The sequence below is a fragment of the Echinops telfairi genome, unplaced genomic scaffold (genome assembly GCF_000313985.2).
Source record: "Echinops telfairi isolate 266 unplaced genomic scaffold, ASM31398v2 ScPeMD7_443;HRSCAF=831, whole genome shotgun sequence".
Taxonomy (NCBI): Eukaryota; Metazoa; Chordata; class Mammalia; order Afrosoricida; family Tenrecidae; genus Echinops; species Echinops telfairi.
The window spans coordinates 74,157,182-74,174,271 of NW_022104341.1; the positions used below are offsets into that span (position 1 = coordinate 74,157,182).

The 17,090-nt window shown below is 60.2% G+C and overlaps 1 protein-coding gene across 1 annotated transcript in view; it reads left to right on the top strand.

The window, feature by feature from the left end:
• Positions 1–17,090, top strand: part of GLIS1 (GLIS family zinc finger 1) — a 106,377-nt gene that overhangs the window by 83,261 nt on the left and 6,026 nt on the right. The window contains exons 3-5 of the mRNA XM_004699410.2: positions 3,684–3,845; positions 8,714–8,824; positions 12,529–12,661. Coding sequence (XP_004699467.2) covers positions 3,684–3,845; positions 8,714–8,824; positions 12,529–12,661 — 406 coding nt within the window. The remainder of the gene's footprint in view (positions 1–3,683; positions 3,846–8,713; positions 8,825–12,528; positions 12,662–17,090) is intronic.

The following is a 17,090-nucleotide window of genomic DNA, read 5'->3' on the forward strand; positions in this document are numbered from 1 at the left end:
ATGCAGACAGAAGCGTGTACAGTATGAGCCAATCAGTGGCAGTAATGACAGAGCATGCGCTGTTACGCAAAAACCGTGATAGAGTAAAGCCGCGGAAGTCGAAGCGCGAAGTGGCGAGGGTTCGCTGTATCTGCACACGTGTGTAGGGCAGCCTGGTGACGCCTAGATGAGGTACGTGGCTGGCAGGGGTGAGTGCACCCCCTGCCTGCTATCCCCACTGTCTCACAGCTCGAACTCTAGTTGGTGCGGTGCCTTCGCCAACTCCCAGCCCTGAGGGAGGCGAGACGGCAGTGGCTGTGCTGTGAAAAGGAGCCCTGGTGGCAAGTCGGCTGTTCGAAACCACCAGCTGCCCCTCCAGAGAACGACACAGCTTTCCATTCCCCTAAAGAGTTCCCGTCTCGGAAACCCACGGGGGCTGCTCTACCCAGTCCTGTCGGGCTGCTCTGAGTCAGCATCGACTGGGTGCCAATGAGCAGTGAGCGCTCTGAAAACCTTCCCACGCGCCCACCAAACCCGGAGCTGTGCCAGGCGGGAAGCCAGCCAGGGAGGGCACAGCCCAAGCAAAGTCCTGGCAGCGTCAGAGAGAAGCAGTTTATCCCACGTGGCCGCCAGGTGACATGTGTGGGGGCATGTGCATAGACAAAAGAAATCTTGGGGGCCAAGCTGAAGACCCAGACTTTTAAAAACAGCACGAATTACGTGGGAAAGGAAGGACTCCCAGCAGGGCCCAGCCTGAGCAAAGGTGGGGGGAGGGCGCCTGGGCCGGCTCAGGCAGGGGTAGGCGGCCCCTTCTGGGAGAGGATGATATACGAATCTCCTGAGTCGGGAAGGGGGGCTGCGGGGGCTCTCCCAATCGCAGAAGAGTCACGCAGCACGCAAGGAGTGATGGCCCCTCTGCTCAGATGTCCGCCCTCCCCGCGCCGGCCTGGGAGGAGCAAAGGGGCAGCTGGATGCCGAGAGCAAGGCCACTCTCCAGCCAGAGGCTCCTCTCCGCCTTGGCGGCAGGCCAGCTTGGCGCCAGGCCATGGCAGGAGACGCCTCAACAAGACTTCCTGGTGGGTTTGATGCACGGCCGGCCGGAGAGGCACTGCGTCTGGAAGTGGGAAGCAGAGCTGCCTCTACGGCTCTTCCTACTCAGGACCGGTCACTCTTAGGAGTGTCTACTCCCACCACCCCCACCTCTGCCCCGCTCAGTGACCCTCAGCTACAACGGCCACTGATTGACCTTCCTGTCTCCTGCCCCAGCCCCACAGTCAGATGATCTTCCTACAGTGTTCACCTGGCCCTGCCCCTCCCCTTAAGGCCCTGCTGCGCCATGCCCAGGCCCCTCAGTGTGACCTGTGAGCCCCATGGGGTGACCTCTGACCTCCCTACCAGTTCTCCCCTCTCTCCCCCACCTCACCACACACACACATACCCCTTACTCAGCCACACAGGGGAGGAGGCCCCTCTGGGCCTCACAGGCCCATCAGCCACCCCATTGGCTTCTTTGGAAATCCGGGTCCTTGTTCAAAGCTCAGTGGAGCATGACTTACTGGACTGACAGGGTCATTGTTGGCGTACATAGCGAAGGAGAGGGGGTTCCCCCTCTCCTGCTCCTCTCTCCGTGCTGGCCCTTCTCTGTAGCCTGAGACTGCGTCTCCCTCCTACCATGCCAGCCCTCAGGCCTGGCCCTGGTCCTGGAGGGTAGGACCCGCTCCGGGTTCTGTCTGTGCCACAGCATCACCAGGACAGGGACCGGGGCCAGATGTCCCTCAGAACCGCCTGACTGGGGGCCCTGAGCCTCCGGCGGACCAGCAACCAGGACTCTGTTCACAGTCCTCTCAGGCACGGCCGCCGCGTCAGTCAGCTCACAATAAGAGCAGCAGGGAGTGTCCAGTTGCCCATCGCAACGATTATGGCCCACGTGTGTTGGACCGGAGCGGTGCTCCCGGGATCTTCAGGGATGCCTTTTTGCAATGGGACTGCCAGGCCTTCCTTCCTCCTGAGCAGACTCCAAATGCACACAGTGCTTGCCCCACGTAGAAAAACTCCAAAACCAGACACTGCTATGGAGTCGCCCCAGGAGGGCAGGGTGGAACTGCCTCCGGGAGTTTCCAAGACTATAGCTCTGTATGGGAGTAGAAAGTCTAGCCTGTCTCCTGAGGAGCAACTGGTGGTTTTGAACTGCTGACCTTGCAGTTAGCACCCCAATGCGTAACCACTAGCCCACCAGGGTCTGGGAAGCACTTATCAAAGAACGCATGCCCAGCTCAGAAGAAGGAGGACCCAGTGTTCCAGCGCAGGCTCACATGTGGGGACCCGTAGCTCCATCCTTCAGGTGAAGGCCAGAGAGCAGGCCAGTGCTCCCCCCGTTTAATCATGGGGTGCCTGTCACTGGGCCTGGCTGGCCCCTGCTCAGAGGGCTAAGATTGTCTGGTGGGGTCAGATGGGCACTAATCGGGGTGGGCACTCTGACCCTGAGCCTGGGGAAGAAACTGGTGGTTCATCGGAGAGAAGCTGGCCATTCCTTCCCCAAGCCCTACCCCACCCCCCCCACCCCCGATCTTATCTGCCCCTGCCCCTGGGATGGCAGTAAAGTGTAGCAGAGCCACCTGGGCTTAGGTCCCCACTGTGTGACCACAGGAAGCCACTGTGGATTTGTCGGTGAAATGGGGGCATCGAGCCCACAGACTTCCCAGGGTGGTTGTGAAGTGAGACTCCGAGCACCACACCTGGCAGGTGTCATGGCAAATGTCTGTGTCCAGCACCCAAGCCTAGCCTGTGATGTGAGCTTCACCTCGAAGGCCGAGGGGACACTGGAGGACAGCTGGGAGAGGGAAGCAGTCCTTGCTGAGTGACCTCCCATCAGCCAGGTGGGCTCAGTCCTGGCTGACCCCAGAGGCTGCTGCTCGAGTCAGGGTGGGCGGAGAGAGGCCTAGTGGTCTCCGTGGTAAACGGGCACGTGAGGCAGGCTGGCTGGCAGGCCTTCAACTGGGGAGTGCTAGCGTCTGGTCTCCGGGCCAGCAGAATGTGTGGAGGACTCTGTAGGCAGAGAAGTGGGAGCCAGCAGAGGGTACGGGGATGGCAGCCTGAGGCCACAGAGGTGGAGTCCACACAGGTGGAGCGCCTACACCTTGCTGCCACTGGGACTCACTCCTACTCCCTGTACTGGGCTGAGGCTTCCCATGTCTGTGCCCCTTGATGCCCCTGGACACAGGGCCTGGTACAGGAGGCCGTCAGACGGTTGAGCCCCCACGTGGGAACTGGAGAAGGTGTGTGGGTGTGCAGATGCGCTTATTGTCCATGTAGGTCCACACCAGTGCCATGCCTGAGGGACAAATCCCTCTGAGGGTCCGGCACAGTTCGTTGCACCCACAGGATCCTCAGGATAGTCTCTGAGAAGTGGCCACACAGCCTGAACCCATGTAGACTTGGAGTCCGGCATGGGGGCTCACGGCGCCCCACAGGCCCCATCAGGGCTGGGCTGTGTATGTGCAGGAGGCATTCAGAAGGGAGTCCTGCCTTCTGCACCCCAGTGGGAACTACAAACCTTCTGAGGTCCAGAGCCCAGGTTGTGAGCGGGAAGTAGAGACTGGGCAGCCTGGGGTAGGACTGGGGGTGGGGGGAGCAGAGGAGGCTGGGGTACCCCAGTGGTGGGCCCCGCGGGGTCTGCTGCTCACCCTCACCAGCCTCTCCTGCAGTTTGAGGGCTGCAGCAAGGCCTTCTCGCGGCTGGAGAACCTCAAGATCCACCTGCGGAGCCACACGGGCGAGAAGCCGTACCTGTGCCAGCACCCGGGCTGCCAGAAGGCCTTCAGCAACTCCAGCGACCGCGCCAAGCACCAGCGCACCCACCTCGACACGGTAGGCCCAGCACGCATGCGGGGGCTGAGGGGGAGGGGCATGTGTCCACTACCCTCTTGTCCAGTGAGAGGAGTGAGCCGCGGTCCATGGAGAGCTCCTTCCATTAGACCAAGCAGACCGCCCAGTTTAGACCCATTGGGCCCGGCAATGCAGGTATGGGGGTGCCCGGTGCACTATAGGATGTTAAGCAGCACTCCCGGCCTCTGTGCACTAGGTGCTAGTAGCACCCTGCCCCCAGTGCAACGGCCAGAAATGTCTCTAGGCAGATAGCACCTTGGTTGAGAACCGGAGCCTTAGCCTATGGTAGCAGTCCAGCAGCTGGACGACTCTGAGACCCTTGCTTGTCCCCAGGAAAGGGAATAGGCCCACTGTTCCATCAGCCAGGCCTGGAGCAGGCACTTCCTGCTGCCCCACCTCTGCATGGAGCCAGGCTAGACCCTCCGTCATCATCTTTGTCCCCTGAGTATCACAGCATGGGGACACATGTCCCCTCCCATGCACCTAGACCTCTGTAGGGAACAGCACTCACAAGGCCACCTGTGGTGGGCCCCGTCCCAGCCCTGGACAGACGAAGGGTGGGGCCTGAGGGAGGCCCTGTGCTTGCTCCCACCACACCGCACGGCTGCAAGGGGGCAGAGCTGACTGACAGCCCCAGTTTGTGGGTCTCCCCTAGCAGGACCCCAGCCCTCAGGTTTCTGAGTCTACGGCTCTGCTCGCCCCACACAGCATATATGAGAGAGTACCCCTTCAGCAGGCCTGTCCAGTATGCAGATGGGGAAACAGAGGCCCATGGAAGGGAGTTTCCCCATTCCACAGACAGAAATGGAGACTTGGGTTGATTCCCTGGTCCCTGTTAGAGAGCCAGCGTGCACGTCTGGGTTTGATGTCTGATATCAAGTCCACTGTCAGCTGAAACAGGCTGCAGAGAGGCCAGAGAGCCAATGGCAGGGCCCTGTCCCCAGCGGAGCCTGACTCCTCCCCCCACCCCACTCCTGTCACACGCTGTGTGGGGGGCATGCACTGAGGCGGTTTTCACAAGCCCAGCCCTTTGGGGCCCTGGTGCCCGGGCTTGGCCCGGAGAGAACTCACGGCTCTGTCTCTTAGATCTCAGGCTCTCTGCGTCCTGTCCCACCCCACCCCACCCCACCCAGGTCACCTGCCCCCAGGGACTCCTCCTTACCTACTCTCTCACCCCAAGGCCCCAGGCTGCTGGCCCCCACTTGCTGTGTGAACTGGGCCCCAAGAACCAGGTGGGTCAGGCTCAGAGTCACCTCCAGCCTCCACACAGCCTCGGACGGCGGAGCAGCCAAGCTCAGCACTCCGGAGCCCGGCTCCCCGGTCTTCACCAGAGGCTGCTCCAGTGGGCTGCGGGCTTTCCCAGTACCACCTCCCAGGGCCAGTGGGGCAGGCCCTGTGCAGGGTGGGGCCCTGTTTTCCACTGGAAGCCAGCTAAGTCCCAGTCACCTCCAACCCCCAGAACGTGGGATTGCCACTGTGGGAAAGCTAGGGATCTCATCCTGACCCTGCCACTGGGCCTCTTTTGCCTCAGAGGGGAAGCCCCCGCTGTAGGAGAAGGGGCTGGGAGGACCCCTGGCCTGACAGAAGAAAAGGCCCAGCCCGGGGTCTGTGCCCCAAAGATGCACCCCCAGCTCCCTGACCCCTTACTCACGAACCAAGTGCTGCCCAGCACTTCAGGGTGAGTTGTGAGTCCCAAGGGCCCCAGACACCCTCCCCGTTAACCCCCCCTCAATGCCTCCCCACCACCCTGCGCCGGGCCTCAGTTTCCCCTGCAGATGGTGGGGGGTTAGTCTGTCCCCTGGCACCTCCTGGCTGTACTTGAGAGGTGGTGCCTGAGTGCTGGCGGGCACGCACTCTCAGCCCGTGTCCCCCTCTGCCAGGTGGGTCTGGTCCTCAGGGTGGGCTGGGGCTCGGAGGCACAGCTGGTAGAGGACATGCACCTGCCCACAGGATGGAGCCTGTGACGTGCTCCAGCCCCGGGTGTCCTGGGGCTCCTGGGGCAGCTGCTCTGGGGAATGTTCCACACACGCCAGGCCTGGAACACAAACTGGAGCGGGCCTTGACCTCCGCTCTGCAGGCCAGGGTGATGGTGGTCGGTCCGTCAGAGCTCTGTATCCGCGTCCCCAAGGGATAGGGCCAGGGGTCTGGCTCCTGCTCGGGGTCAGAGACGGGGCGCAAGGGGTAGAGCGCCCCTGCATGTGGTGGGGCCCAGGAAAGAGAGCGGTGTGCGTGCATATGTGTGAGGTTGTGTGTATATGCGGCTTTATGAGACTCTGTGAGGCTTTATGTGAGTGTGGCAATGTGTAAGGGTCTTTGTGTGTGACTGTGTTTGTGAGTGTGCGTGAGCCTGTGACACTGGGTGTGTGACTCTGCAGGTATGTCAGGCTCTGTGTGGCACTGTTTGTGAGACTTTGGGTGTGTGACACTGTGTGTGCGTGTGAAGCTTTATGTGTGACTGTGTGCATGTGTGTGAGGCTCTGTGGGTATGACCCTGTGTATGCATGTGTGTGAAGGTGTGACAGTGTGTGACACTGCATGTGGGAAAGGCTCTATGTGTGCTATTGTGTGTGTAACACTGTGTGTGAGGATGTGATTTGGTGTGTGAGGCTCCGTGTGTGCGTATGGGGGGGTGGAAGATGAGGCTGAGAAGATGAGGTTCTATGTGTGAGTATGGGGGGGCTGGTCTCTATGTGAGGCTCTGTGGGTGAGTATGGGGGGTGGGCTCTATATGAGGCTCTGTGTGCGAGTATGGAAGGGTGTCTCTGTGTGAGGCTTTGGGTGAGAGTGAGGCTGGGCCCGGGGCAGGTCAGTGCACCTTCCACCCTCCTGTCCCTGGTGTCCCTCAGTGGCTCAGCTCCTCACTGGTCTGTCTCTTTCTTTTTGCTCTCCTCCGTCTCCCTAACCTGGCAACTCTCCGCAGCAGCATCAAGGTATGGCTTCTCTTTCTGCTTCCTCTCCCGCAAGCCCCGGGCGGGCCATGAGCAGCTCTCCCAGGGCCTGAGGTCCACCGGCTGCCCCTCAGCCCCACTGGGACAGAGCTGCCTTGAGGTTTGGGGCCCGTGGGCGTGTGTGGCAGGGACCAGCGGCCCTGGCACTTCAACCCTGCAGTGTCTCTTCCACTAAGCATCCTCCTCCACTCTGGTAGACCAGTGGTCCTGAGAAGCAGGCCCATCAAAGCCAAACTCCCTGCCCTCTAGTGGAGGCTGACTCATAGTGACCCTACAGGGCAGGGGAGAACTGCCCCTGTGGGTTTCCGACATGGTAACTCTGATTGATTGATTTTGCCTTAGTTCTTTTTACTGTGGATTAAGTGCAGGTTTACCTTTAAGATCGTTGACTTTGCGTTCAACAGTGCACACCAACAATGAAACCCTTCAGTGGCTTACCCCCACTCCCCGGTCTCTCTTCTTCCTCTGGTGGGCCGCCGTCCTCCACTGCACCCAAGTTCACGCGTCGGCCAGGCAGGCGCAAAGAAACCCTGCCGCTGCTCTGTAGGCCTCTGCTTATGAGTAGAATATTTGGGAAAATGTTGGCAGTAGGCATTCTCCTTGGAATTCTAAAGAGAGAATTCCTACCAATGGGCATCTCTCCTGACATTCTACCTCTTTTCAAAACCACCTATAATTTTCTGAAAGTAGTTGTAACTCTTTATGAGAATAGAAAACCTCGTCTGTCTCCCAAGGAGCAGCTGGTGGCCTCGAACTGCTGACCTTGCAGTTAACAGCCCAACACACAACCGTTACACTACCAAGGGCTCAAAAATGGGGGGTTTATAGACATCCAGCCCCATTGGCAGCTGGTGTTCCCGAGAAGGGTGTAGGGGGACCCCTGCAGACTAGACCAGGGTTCTGTTAGAGCTGAGGGTCAGGCCCGAGTCCTCCCGGCAGAGACATGGGGGCCCTAAACAAGCGGACTGAGCAGGACAGGTCGGTGGCGACAGCTGCCGTTTGTGGAGTGGGAAGAGGGTTGATTAGAGCACAGCTCAGAGAGGAAGTGACAGGCGATGGTGGGAAGACGAGGGGGACGTGCAGGTTGCCCCGGGAGAGAAACTGGGGCCAGCATGTGCACAGGTTCAGGGCCTGTGGGAAGGGGAGTGCCAGAGCAGGCTCAGGAGCAGTGATGGCTTAAGGGGGCCCAGGACTGTCCCGGTGACTTGCTTCTGATTAGTCCCGGCCTTGGAAGCCCCAGGGAGCAGTCCTGCTGCACACAGGGCTGCGGGAGTCGGTGTCGACGCCACTGCAGCTTTGGCAGCCCTGGAGAAAGGCTGAGAGCGTGAGGGGAGCAACCAGAGGAGGGCAGGGCAGGGCAGGGCTCCCTCTTCCAAACGAGCAGTGTGGGGCCCCTGGCTGGACTTGCCCAGCCCCACGGGATCCAGCCCGTGTTCCCTTGGGTCCTATCTCCTTCTGGTGTCACATAGTTGTCCGGAACAGGGAGCAAGGTTTCCAGGGAGCTAGGTGTGTTCTGCCCCTCCCAGCCTGGGGTCCTGTGTTTGCACCCTCTCCTCTGCTTTCTGCAGCCTCCTCCCCTTTGCTCCTGGCTCTGGGTGGCAGGGCCTCCATTCCTCCCTCAGAGATGCCCCGTGACTGAGCTGCAGGGGCCCTTAGAAGTCAGAGCCCCTCTGCAGAGGGGAAGATGAGGCTGAGAGGGGAGGGCCCGAGTGTCCAATGGAGACAAAAACTGCTCTCACAGATGCTACACCTGCCTGCGGGCTGGCCAGTCAGGGATTGGGGCCTGGGTCCCCTCACCCAGTCTCTCTCTCTCTCTCTCTCTCACACACACACACACACACATCACACAGCTGGACCCCCTGAGAAGTGCCTGGCCCTCACTCATGTGCCCTGCCGTTACAGAAGCCGTACGCCTGTCAGATCCCTGGCTGCTCCAAGCGCTACACAGACCCCAGCTCCCTGCGCAAGCATGTGAAGGCCCACTCAGCCAAAGAGCAGCAGGTGCATAAGAAGGTAAGACAGCCGCCATGCCGGGCCTCCCTCTGCCTGCAGACCCCACCTGGCTGCCCTCCCACCTCCACCTCCTGCCCCTGTGGCTGCAGTGTCATACACCCCAGAGCAAGACAGAGGGGTTAAGCCTGAGATCCCCCGGCATTTGCCCGAACACCCTCCAATGCCTGGATGTGCAGTCCCGACATCCAGAGCAGGGCTCACCTAAATCTCCCAGGTTGTTCTTACCTGGTACCTGGCTGCAGGTGGCGCCAGCTGTCACCAGCCCTTACACGATGCAGCGGTGCAGCCCGTACCCCAACTAAGCCATCCGAGCATGCCCTTACTTTGGGCCCTAACTACTTCCTCCACTCCCACCACAGGCCCCACCTGTCTGGCCAGGTACCCACACAGCCTTTGTACATTTGACATCCACACACCCACAGAGGGGAAGGACATGATGCCCGGCCCTCTGCTTATCTGCCTCCCACCCATTTGCCGAATGCCTCCCCAGCCCACTCACCCATCCTCAACCACCATCAGCTCCCCGCTCATTCCACAGACAGGTAGGCCAGGCTCTGTGTCAGGCATTGAAGAGGCAGACATGGAAAAACATGGCCCCACCTTCAGTGGGCTGGCAGGTGACATGACGGAGAGACGGTTGTTGGATAGAATGCACGTGCAAGAAGCCCGTGACACGTGTAGGCAGAGAGGTCCGCACACAGGCATGGGGTCCTGAGCCCGTCTGGGGCAGGAGTGGGGTTCCGTAGGAGAAGTGACTCTGGAGCCAGCCCGCCAGGCCCCTTGCTGGATGTGCCCACTGAGCAATTTGCTTAATGCCCGCGAACGTTGTGTTCGGTCCCCTGCTTCCCCTCTGGGGACGACAAAGGCTGCCTGAGTCACTGGGGGCGAAGGGCTCGGAATAGTATGGAGCATCAAGTAGACACTGGAAGCAGAAGTGAGCGGATGTGTTGGTTCTGTTTGGGGGTAGGGGCAGGTGGGGGGAAGGAGAAGACAGGAGGTGAGAAGCATGTACCGGCCGGCAGAGCCACCAGAGGCCGTGTGGGCAGAGGCCGAGGCTGAAGGCTGGAAGCGGCTGGCAAGTTTGGGTCTCGTCCCTGGCTGCCTTGAGCTTTAGAAAGATGGCCCGGGGGTGTGTGGAGAGAATGGCTTGGGGTGTCGGAGGGAGACTGAAGCAGGAAGACCACTGTTGGGGAGCAGGCAAGCTGGTGGGGCCCGAGCCCTGGCATGGGAAGTGTTGGGAGGGGCGGGGCTGGTCTTGTGACTGTGGCAGGGCAGGTGTGTGTGGGGGGTGGGGGTGGAGCAGAGTAGTCTCAGAGGAGGGCCCAGGCGGAGGCAGATGCTAGACAGGGTGGAAAGAAGCAGGTGTTGGGGAGGCAACTGGGGTTTCTTGTTTGGACCAGAGAGAGTGTAAGCTGCTGAGGGGCCCAGGCTGCAGTGAGAGGAGATACACTGAGAGTTGGGGCAGAGCCCACACATCTGGATTCCACCCCCATCTACAGAGGGCCACCGAGGCACAGGATCAAGGGTGTTGGCATCCCACGGAGGTGAGGGATGGGGAGGAGCGCTGTAAGCCAGGGACAGGCAGCGAGAGAAGAGCCCCTTACTTCTGTGAGGTTCTGAGCCCCGTTCTAAGCCTGAGTGACACAGAGGCTAGGGAGAGCAGCCTGGCTGGGGGCCCTTGAGCCATACAGAGATGGGGCACTGGGAGCAAGAAGTTCCTTAGGGAAACAGCCAGGTTGTGGGACTTCAGTGTTGACTCCACAGGCTGCTGGAAGCTGCAGGGCAGAGGCAGGCCAGGAGCAGAGAGCCTTCGCCATGATCTTGCTCTCTGGTCAAAGCCCCACACCCACATTCACCCCAAGGAGGCCAAGGGTGCTCATGGCACAGGCCCCACGCTTGATGCCTCACAGAGGCCACGCTGGGTTCAGCCCCGCCACAACTCTGGAGATGCCGTGGTCACACACACAGCATAAGCCTGGGAAGTTCCCATTTTGGAGGTGTGGAAACTGAGGCTCAGAGTTCAAAACTCTCCTTGGACCATGCAGTCTGGCAGGGATAGAGCCGGGTTCCATTCCCAGGCTCACTGCCCTGGGGGGCTGAGGGGCCTGAGCGGGGAGCAGGGACTGGCCCAGGCTCAGCTCCGTAGGGCTCCATGCCAGGGAGGTGGCCAGGGACCAGAGTCCTGCCCTGGTTTTCCCAGGCCCCGTGCCTGGCCTGCACTGAGCCCCAGAGACCTGGGGCTACACAGCTGCAAACTTCCCGACAGTGAGCATCCATTACGGTCGTCGGGGATGATGTATCTTTCTGGGTAAAGCGACCCTTGTATTAATGACAACCCCTTGGCAGCCTCGCCGCGTTTCAGAGAGAATTAGAGATGCTTTTCTTCCTTAATTCTGCTCTCCCGCTGCCCCTAATCCGATTGACATTGCGGTCTGCTAGAACATGCCTTGGCCGGCTTTTGCCAGAAACTTAATTTACATGGAAAACAGCTGCTGGGTCAGGGAGCAGAGAGCCCGGGAGAGGCTGGGCATGCCTTCTACTAGCTGGGTCCTGGCCCTGCTGGCCTGGGAGGGTGGAAAAACCCTTGGGGCGAATTCAACTGCTGTGTGACATGGGACAAGGTGCTCGCCTTCTCTGGTCTGTTGCATCCTGGATAAAATGAGGGTTCGGATGAGCGGATCTCTGGCCTCTGGCTCTCATAGCCAAGCTCCTGCCTGCCCCTTGTGACCCAGCTCCCTGTCCTCACCCTGGCCCTAGGGGAAGAGAAAAAGACACCCCAAGGTGACTTTGAGCTCAAGTCTGTCTTTGATGGCAGCCTAGGGGTTTCTGGCCAAAACTCTGCCCTCCCTTGGGTTGCTGGACCTCAGCCCAGCCCAGGCCAGCTGGAGTCCACATGTCGACCCTTCCCCCTACCTGTGTGTGGCCACAGGGGCTCAGCCAGCTGGAGGTCAGCCAGCCACCCCCCAGCATACCCACAGCCTTCATCCCGGGCCGAGGTGTGACCACCGCAGCTTTCTGCTGCCGAGCGAGAGAGGCGATGTCGTAGGCTCAGTGCCTCACAGCATAGGAAGTGGTGGGGTGAGATTTGAACCCAGGTCTTCTGGCCCTACTCCTGGACTCTTTGTACAGTGGCACACCAGGAAGGGAAAAAGAAGACTCCTTCCGCGCACTGACTGTGAGCCAGGCTTCACCACAGGGTTTTGTGCCCACCAGTTTCCTGGGGCATCTTGGCAGCAGCCATGAGAAGGGGCCTCACAGACCTGCAGCTACCAGGAGGCCCCGGGGTGGATACTGAGGCAGACCCCTGCCCAGCAGACATGGGGCTCCTCTGGCTTTGAGCTCACTTGGCTCCCTCAAGACCCCCGGAGGCTCGACCTTTCGGCGCAAGACAGTCTAGGAGCTTCTCTTTTCTCTCCTTCCCGGGGGCTCAGCAGCCCTTTGCGCTGCCTGCCCCTCCTTGCTGTCCCTCCCGTCAGGAGTGAATGTCTAATCCCATCGTGGCATCTGCCTCTCAATGCACCGGGACTAACACCACCATCACTGTGCTGGGCACCATGTGCCCACTCCACAGACAGGAGACAGAGGTGCAGTGAGTGAAGGGCCATGCCTGGGGCCAGGTCCTGCTTGCCCGTCCTCTGAAATGAGGGTTACCGGTGGGCAGGCGGGAGGTGCTAACACCCTCTCTTCTCTGCTTGCTCCCCCAGCTGCACCTGGGCCCTGACCCTGAGGCCGATGTCCTGACCGAGTGCCTGGCACTGCAGCAGCTCCACGCCACCACACAGCTGGCTGCCAGCCAGGGGAAGGGTAGCCGTGCCCCAGGCCAGGAGCTGCTTCCAGGTATGCAGCGTGGGAGGAGCATGCCACCGCTGGCCATCCTCTGAGCCCAGGGCCACCAGGTATCCAGCAGGTCCCCACAGGGCACAGCTTGTTGGAGGACACCCGCACCCCGGTGCTTCCTCTCCTCTCTGCCTCTCATCACTCGGCACCCCCCTCAAGACCCTCCCAGGCTCCCCTGCCCATGGCAAGCTCGCAGGAGGCCTGGGCCCCTGGCTCCCTCTTGCCCCACTGTGGCAGACAGGCCATAGTTCTCACAAAACCCGGTGTGGCCTCCCACCCTGGGTACTGTGCCTGCATTGCCAGCCTCAGCCTCTCCTGCCTTTCCTCTGGGACTGGTCTCCTGGCCCCCTCCTCCAGGAAACCTTCCTCGGTCCCCACTCTGGGTTGTCACTCTGACACACTGTGACTGTCACAGAGTTACTACAGCCCAGCCCGGGGCCAGACGGAGCAGGCCTGGGGTGCTCTGGGGAGCTGCCTGAGCACCATGGAAGAGGCTGCCCCTGGTATAAAGCCCAGGCCCTTCCTGCTGGCCCAAGCTGCCAGGATGAACCCACGGGGTCTGGCCTTGACTTGAAGTGTACTTTAACCTCACTTCAGATAAGAAAGCAGAGGCCCTGGAAGGGTGTGTGACTTGGTCTAAATCCCTCCCAGTCCATTAGTAAACTCTGTGGTCTGGAGATGGGGGTCCCCTAAAGCCCTGGGACCCAGCCCTGGGACCCTCTAGCCGGACACGCAAATCCCAGGGAGGCAGCCTGCCTCTCCAGCCCCCACAGCCTCGGCCACCGGGCAGATCTCAGGCCACAGCACGCATTCCAGGCGGCCTGGTTTGGGACGCCAGCCCAGATAAGGGCAGCGTGGCCTTTGGATTCCAGATGACAATCCTTGCTCTCTACCCCCCGCCCCGCCCCCGAGAAACCACAATATCGGAGCGTAAAGTTCTGCCCACCCTCAGGGATTTCTTGAATTACTCCAACAATGTTAAACATTTTAAAAGTTTTAACGTTTTTATTCCTTATCCCCACCCCCAATGCTGAAGCAACAGCCTATTTGAGAATAACGTCACAGCACCTGGGAACAGCCTCAGGGAGAAAACCCTTTCTCAGGCTTCTCCTCAAGGTGGTCAGGCAGGCCCAGGGGCAAGGCCGCTCCAGCCCCTGTGGAGCGGGCTTTGACTAGCCTGCTGAAACGCCAGCCTGACGGGTGAGCTCCCTGGGGATGAGAGTCTGTACCTCAATGGCAGTCCCCGCTGAGGGGCCATGGCTGTGTGGTGATGGGATCCTGAGGCCGCTTTGGCTGCCCGGGGGCTGGGACCATGGAGTCCCATCCCTGTGACCCTGTGAGGACCATGGCCTGGGCTGAGACACACTAACTGGCAGCTGTAGACCCAGTTTGGAAGTTTGTTCTCCGGATACCAGCCCAGGGCTGGTCCAGGACCACAGCACCCATCTTTCAAGCACCTACGCAAGCCCCATTGCGTGGCATACATCTCATTCTGCCCACAGCCACCCTGGGTGGTGGCTGCTTGCCTCCCCCACCCCACCCCCACCTGAGGTACCCCGTGGCCCGGAGGGACCCCAGCGGTGACATGTGGGACAGTCACCAGTTTCCCTCCCAGCTCTGCTGTGAGAGAGCTGACACCACTGGCGATGTGATCACTCAGAGTGGTTACGTGCCCAGCTGTCGATCCCAAGGTCAGCAGTTCGAAACCAGCAGCCTCTGCATGGGAGACAGCAGGGGTTTCCCACGCCTGTAAAGAGCGAGTCTTGGAAACTCTCGGGCAGTTCGACCATGTCCTCGAGGGTCCCTAGGTTGACACCATCTTGCTGGCAGTGAGTTTGCTGTTGAGAATGCTGTGGCTGCAGCTGCGTCTCCCTGGTCAGGCTGTTAGCTGGGCTTGATGATTCACCAACCCTCACTCAGAGCGTAAGTCCCCGAACTTATCCAGCCTACTGCTCCCTTTCAGGAAAAAACACTCAGCACCGCGCGCACGCGTGCTCCTCCTCGGCCCGCAATGAGAGCCCATGATCCAGGATGCAGTGTGGGGATATGCTTGTGCAGCTCCCTGGATTGTCAGTGCCCACCAGGGGGCAGTACCACCCACTGTGGGAAACACTGCCTGTTGGTGTAGCGGTTACTCCTTGGGCTGCTACCCGCAGGGGCAGCTGCTCAAAGCCATCCACTGCTCCAAGGGAGAAGAGGGGGCTTTCGACACCGTCAGAGAGTGACAGTCTCAGAAACACAAAGGGGAAGTCTACCCTATCCAAGGGTCAGTCTGAGTCAGCAACCACTCAATGGCATTGGTTGGGTTTTTTGGTCTGGGCCTTAGAGCTCTGTGTAAGCAGCAGCTTTCTCGTTGGAGAAAGGGCGTGGCCATCTGTCTCTTCCTCCAGCTCAGGCTCCGCAGGAGCCGCGCTTCAAACCTGAGCCCCAGGTACAGTGTGCGTCTGCACTGGCTCGCCTGGCCTGCACCCCAGCTTTATAAGGAACATGCAGTTTCGCTCTGCCTTTTATAGATGCAAGCCCAGAGGCCACGAGAGCTAAGCACCTTGTGTGCGAGAGTCCACAGCTGGAAAGGGGCAGAGGCGGGATTTGAACCCAGGCCACAGGCTGCAGAGCTCTTAGCTGCTCTGGTCTGCTGCCTCCTGGCTGCAGGATGCAGACCCCCTTCTGGCTGAGCCTGGAGGGAAAGGGCGGCCCTGGAGGAGCCAGCGCCCTGGCAGCCCACTGGGTCCTTCTGCCGGCCGGCCGTACCACAGCTGCCAACAGCACAGCTCAGAACAGATGTTGGGGCCAGAGGTTGAGCAATCATGGCTGATGATTGATGGCGCTGGTTTAAGCCTGAGTGGTTTGTTTTTTGGGGGAGGCCGGGCAGGTCTGTGGGCTCTCCATCCCTGCTGTCCCATACCACTGGGTCCTTCTTTGTCACCACACGTCTCGCATACTCTGCTTGTGCCCTCGGGAGGCCATGGCAGGACCAGACAGGGCAGGGGGCAGAGGTGGACGTGTCCAGAGCACAGGGCTGAGGGACTGTGGGCATGTCCTTGTCTGGTGACAGGAAGCTCCTGTGAGCTCCTCAGGAAGGCGCAGGGCTGTCCTTCGTGGGTGCCCCTCAGGGGCATCTCAGCAGGCCCTCGGGGAGCAGGGGGGATGGGGAGACGCATGTGGTCAGCACGCTGCAGGAGAAGAGCAGAATTTATCAGGATTCCAGAACTTCCCAGCTGTCAGGGTCCCAAACTGTTTCAAGATGGCAGGCAGGGAAGTGCTGGGGAGACGGGCCTGCATGCCCTCTTAATCCTCCTGACAAGCCAGGGCTGCCCCAGGGCAGGAAGGCTGAGGGCGGGGCTGTGAGCTGAGGTGTCTGAGAGAGCACTCTTGTTAACAGGACCAAGCCACCAACAGAGCCGAAGCCCCAGGCCACTTCCTGGGCTGAGCCCCAAGTGGGCTCCCTCGCTGTCTGGCCCGAGAAGCAGGTCAGATTTCCTGCCCCTGTGTGACTTTGGACAAGCAGTTTAATGGCTTGAGTCTCTTCCTCTTAGTATGGGCCAGTCATCCGCTCCCATCTGCAGCTGCTGAGATGGCTAGGCTGGCTCACATGGGGACAGAGCCTGGAGGATCAGCGACACTGGTGCCCCATTTAAGCCTGTGGCTGGATCTCGCTCAACCAATCCTAACCAGCCACAGGGGCCCTGTGGCCCTCCCCTCCAGGCCAGGACCCCTGCTGCTGAGTCCAGTGTGCCCTGGGGGACACAATATGTCCACAGTCTGTGAGACAAAAGTCACATTCAACCTGTCACAGCTGGTCCAGGGCGGCCACCAGCGGACATGTGCATCTGAGTGGACACATGCAGCCCCAGGCATGGTCTGCAGGCTCACCCCCGCGTCCACTGGATAGGGCACCAGCTTGGCGTACTGATCTGGGGGAAAACCATGAAGACATCGATCAACATCACCAGGGCCAGGTTAAAAGGGAAAGGGAATCCGCGCCATTGTTTGCAGATCAAATAAAACCCATGGGCACTGCAGTGGTTTAGATTCAACCACTCAGGAGGGCAGAGTAGGACCGCCCCTCTGGGTTTCCGAGGCTGCAACCCTCACGGGAGCAGAAAGTCTCATCTTTCGACCTAGGAGAAACTGCAGAGTTTGAACTGCCAACCCTGCAGTGAGCAGCCCAGCACGTATGCTATTGCACTATCCAGTCTCCACTTCTGCTTTATAGTAGAAAACATGTAAAATACCCAGTCCTTATTCGAGTTCCTCTTGGGCCCCGTCCCAGGGAGGGGTTTATTCTCCACTCTCAGTTGGGCTTCTTGGTGAGGATGTTTACTCCCAGGTCCTCCCTCAATCCTCAGGGCAGTATATGACTCTGACCACCACGACCACCCATCCAGCCCCCCTCCGCCACCGCCACCCCCCACCCCCGCCCAATCTT